We start from the raw sequence: 4,343 nt of genomic DNA, 5'->3' as shown, positions 1-4,343 counted from the left end.
TCCATGGAAACAAGGACAAGCCTTGGAAGACCAAGATGGTGGCAATGCTCCTCCAAGTCTGCCCGCTACCGGGATTCCCATTAGCCCAGCGGCATTTGCCATCACTGGTGTTTGTGCGCTGTGTGTCAGTGTTATAGTTGCACTCCTGCCTGCAGTTAGAGGCAAGTTTGATTCAGCAGCATGGGCTGGGAATCAGAAACCCTGAGTTCTATTCCGAGCTCTGCTACGGACTCATTCGGTGACCCTTGGCAAGTCACTTCACTGGCCCATGCCTCAGTTTCCCCATCTGTAAAAGGAAGGCAATGATAACGGATCCCTTTTTTGTAAAGAACTTTGAGATCTATGCTTTGTAGGGGCTTCTACTGTATGGTGCAAAGGGAAATCTACGGTATATAGGGTCAAACTATTGTTACGCACTGGTCTATTTACTTCCTGCTGTTCATGGCTGCATCACATCTGCGCTAATCTGTTCCATACATGTGTCGTGGAGTCTGAGATGCCTGCTCCCATTTTTGGACTGCTTGGTGGGAAGCTGGGTGCCTAAGTCCCTTGGGCTCTCAAAAATCCCAGCCTGTATTTCTAGACCTCCATGTGCTAGGAGCAGGAGCCTGGGTAAAACACCTTGAGCGGGGTCTTGCACATCTACCCCAGCTATTGGGGTGCAGTGCCCTCAACCCACTGGGCCTGTCTTTCTGTGGTCCCATCCCACCCAGCGATAGCAAACGGGGGTGGGGGTGGGGATAAAAGTGATGGTAAACAGTGCAGCAAGAGCTGTACTCTCAGCTGTTGCCCACTTCGTCGGGGTGGACACTCCAGGGTGTTGGCTGAGCCGCTGGGAAAGCAAATACCAGGGAAGAGGGCTGAGGCCCATAGGTACGGTGACCAGAGAGCAAGTGTGAAAAATCAGGATAATACCAGGGTAATAAGGTCCTACACAAGACAAAGCCCCTAATATCGGGATTTGAGTGACCTTACCCACAGACCTTTTGTGGTTGCAGGGCTTGGGACGCCAGCTGGCAGAGGAAACCTTTCTGTTCTCCAGATTGCTCTCAAATGGCTGAGAAATTGAAACTTACAGTGGGAAGGTGGGGAAATACAAAGAGGGCTGCACACAGAGCAGAAACCAAGGGCCAGCCCTCTCCTGCAGCTCCACCTCCTCCCTCCTTGCTCTGAGCTCCAGGCTGCCCCAGTCCTGAGATCTGCCTGGGAGATTACAGCAGATTCCTCTTTGCCTAGGCTCTGCCAGCAGCTGTCGGTCACCCGGAGGGAAGATGGACAACACCCCGTACACCTTCCCGGCCCGCAGCAACCAGCCCTTCCCAAACCACAACTATGAGCACCTGAAGGAAGAGAGTGAGATCGGAGTGGTCCCTCCAGGGGCCACCGTCAGCTCCACGGTTATCAGCATGCACCCGTACCTGCCCCCTCCCAGCGACCACATCATCTGGTCCATCTTCAGCACCCTCTATGTGAATTTCTGCTGCCTCGGCTTCATGGCTCTGGTTTTCTCCGTCAAGGTGAGAGGGGCCAGTGCCCCGCTCTGCCCTGCGCATGCATGCCGTGCGTCCACGGGGCCTGCCCTGCGCTTGCATGCCGTGCGTCCACGGGGCCTGCCCTGCGCTTGCGTGCCGTGCGTCCACGGGTGAGCCTGTGGCGGGGCAATCGCCTGCGGCCGTGGGCTGCGGTGGCATGAATGTGTTCGCGTACACTTGGCTGCGGCTGAGGTGAAGCTCTTCCCTTGACGGGATTAGCCCTTGGTCTCAGGCTGACCTAGACGTGGCCGCTGTAGCCTGTCCCTCTGCCCCTGGAACGGGTGTCTTCTCATTCCCCACCCTGCCGCTTACTTTCCCCAAAGGGGGTGACCCGAGAGCACCTGGGCATGAGTGTCTGAGGCTACACAGGCTGGGCTGAGGGGTCCCCCCACTGGTGCCAGGAGTCTGTGCTGCCCCGTTAAGTCACCCTCTGGCCCTGGGAGCGGACAAAATTTAGTAGCAACTTTCCAGCTCTGTCAGCTTCACAACCCCCCGCCCCACCCCCCTCCCCAGCCTTGATAAAGCGTGCGGCGCTCCCACGCTGGGCCTCTTCCTGCCACAGCCCGGCTCTGGGGCCAGAGTAAGGGGATAATAAACAGTTGCTGGCCAAGTATAAGAGACAACTGGAACCGCAAAGGAGGCCCTGAGTGTGGGGGCCGTTGCTGGGGGCTGAGCACTAATGGTGAGGGGCTCGGGGGTGGGAAGGGGAGAGCGGACGTCCTACAGCTGTGTGGCTGGGGCAAGGGGATGCTATCGCTCACAGAGCTGCGCTAAAAGGGAAGAGAACCAGAATCAAGGGGCTGAGCCCCAGACGTAGGAAACCCCACTGCTGGGAGAGAGAAGGGCGCTGAGTCTAAATGCTCAGGGACCTCAGGGCTGATGGGACTGCGCCTCTCCTGTTACAGACTCGGGGGTCACAGATAAGCCCCCGTGCAACTTTGTAAGGCTCTAACTCAGGCCCTGGGGATCCGACAGGTCTCCAGCCGCTCGCACTTAGCCCGTCTGTAACAGAGGGCATAGCAATGCTGCAGGAACTTGCTGCCCCTCCCAGCCCTGGCCTTCTGGGGAGTTTCCTGGTTGTTTCTCTCTACCCATGAAGAACACCTGTTTCCTGCAGGCAGTTGATAAACACACAGCTTGGTCCTAAATCCAGTCCCCAGGGCCCCTGCGTTCAGACACACCCATCCCCCTGTGGGCTCAGCTGCTCACCCACAGCCAAGCTCTGAGCGCCCCTGACATCACATCCACCATCGCCCTAGGGCAGGGGTTCTCAAACTGGGGGTCAGGAACCCTCAGGGGGTCGCAAGGTTATTACATGAGGGGTCACAAGCTGTCAACCTCCACCACAAACTCTGCTTTGCCTCCAGCATTTATAATTGTGTTCAATTAAAAACACTTTTAAATGTATTTATAAGGGGGGGGGGGTTGCATTCAGAAGCTTGCTATGTGAAAGGGGTCACCAGTACAAAAGTTTGAGAGCCACTGCCCCAGGACCTTGAGATTCTCCCACGTGAGCCCCCCAAGATTCCCACAGGCCCATTTCCCGAAATTCATACACCGCCGCCCACGCCCCCAAGGGGGGGCCCTCTGAGACTGGCACACCCCAGCCTGAGTGCAGGGAAATTTGAGGCCCTGGGACTGCGAGCCCAGAGGTTCACACGCCCTGTCCCCAAGCATGAGGATCACACGCTGTATTTGCCTCCCTCCCTCCCTCCAGGCCAGGGATCGTAAAGTCGTCGGCGACCACAGTGGCGCAAGCAGCTACGGCTCCACTGCCAAGTGCCTGAACATCATGGCCCTGGGCCTGTCCCTCCTCTTGCTCGTCCTCGTCATCATCCTCGTGGCAACAGGGGTCATCGCTGTCACACACGCAATGCATCCTGGAGACTAGACTCGCCGCAGCCGGCCGGAGAGGGGGTGTCCTGGCTGTTATATCGCCCCGCAGGCAGGGCTCCCCCGCCACACTTCTTACACTTCCGACCTCCCTCTCCAGCTCCGCTTGCTCCCTCACTACCAGTGCCTGGCCGCCTCCTGCTGTTTGGGGAGCTGGGGAAGGAGCAGTGCTCTCCTCCTGGCTGCAGGGTGGCACTCCAGCTCTTGTCCTACACACAGCGGGCAGCACTCTCATCCTCAGAGATGCTCTCTCCCCTGTCCTCCTTTCCACCAACACGCTGAGGCACAGGGGTTCATGCCAGGGCCCTGCTGTGCCACCTCCAAGGGACTCTCCCCATACCACTCTGCTTCACCCACCACCACCCTTCCTCTGAGGGTGACTGGCCTACTCTCCATCCACAGCCCAGCAGCTGGGCTGCTCACTGGCTGCCCGGCAGGGCACCGTGCAGTGGCGTGATGTGAGCCAGCCCTTCTTGGCACAAGGCGACCGGGCGAGCTCCAGGGGAAGGGTGGCAGCTCTCCTGCGGGTGACGTACCACCTGGTGTCTCCGCGGAGACGGGCGCTCATAGAGTGATTTGGAGTAGAACCGCAAGCTGGGGGAACGGCTCTAATAAACTTTCCTTTCTCTCTTGTAAACCGGCTTATTTTTTTCGGCCAAAATTCTCAAACGCCTGCATGGCTCCGAACGGTGGGTTGGGGAGGAGTGTGGGGCCTCTGGCTACCCCCAGCATTTCTACCAGGGCTCTGCTAGTGGGGCCAGTGGGCTCAGCCTGCCTGGGGGGACCCAGGCGTGTGAGCAGGCCAGGCGGGGCGTGAGATAGACACGGGGTGCTCACCAGGAGGGACTGGAAGGCCACACAGCAGCTAGCCGGAGGCTGCCCCGCCAGTCCCAGCGGAGGTGCAGTGAGCAGGGCAGG

General features: G+C 58.6%; 1 protein-coding gene across 1 annotated transcript; it reads left to right on the top strand.

Annotated features, from left to right (window-relative positions):
- The first annotated feature begins 1,156 nt into the window (after positions 1-1,156).
- On the top strand, positions 1,157-4,062 carry LOC144265526 (interferon-induced transmembrane protein 1-like). The gene is made up of 2 exons (XM_077818172.1): positions 1,157-1,517; positions 3,250-4,062. Exons 1-2 carry the CDS (start codon positions 1,272-1,274, stop codon positions 3,421-3,423), a joined length of 420 nt encoding a protein of 139 aa, XP_077674298.1. The 5' UTR covers positions 1,157-1,271; the 3' UTR covers positions 3,424-4,062.
- The last annotated feature ends 281 nt before the right edge of the window (positions 4,063-4,343 follow it).

This window comes from Eretmochelys imbricata, chromosome 6 (genome assembly GCF_965152235.1).
Source record: "Eretmochelys imbricata isolate rEreImb1 chromosome 6, rEreImb1.hap1, whole genome shotgun sequence".
Taxonomy (NCBI): Eukaryota; Metazoa; Chordata; order Testudines; family Cheloniidae; genus Eretmochelys; species Eretmochelys imbricata.
The sequence above is the reverse complement of the archived record's forward strand: the minus strand, read 5'-3'. Positions and strand labels throughout refer to the sequence as shown.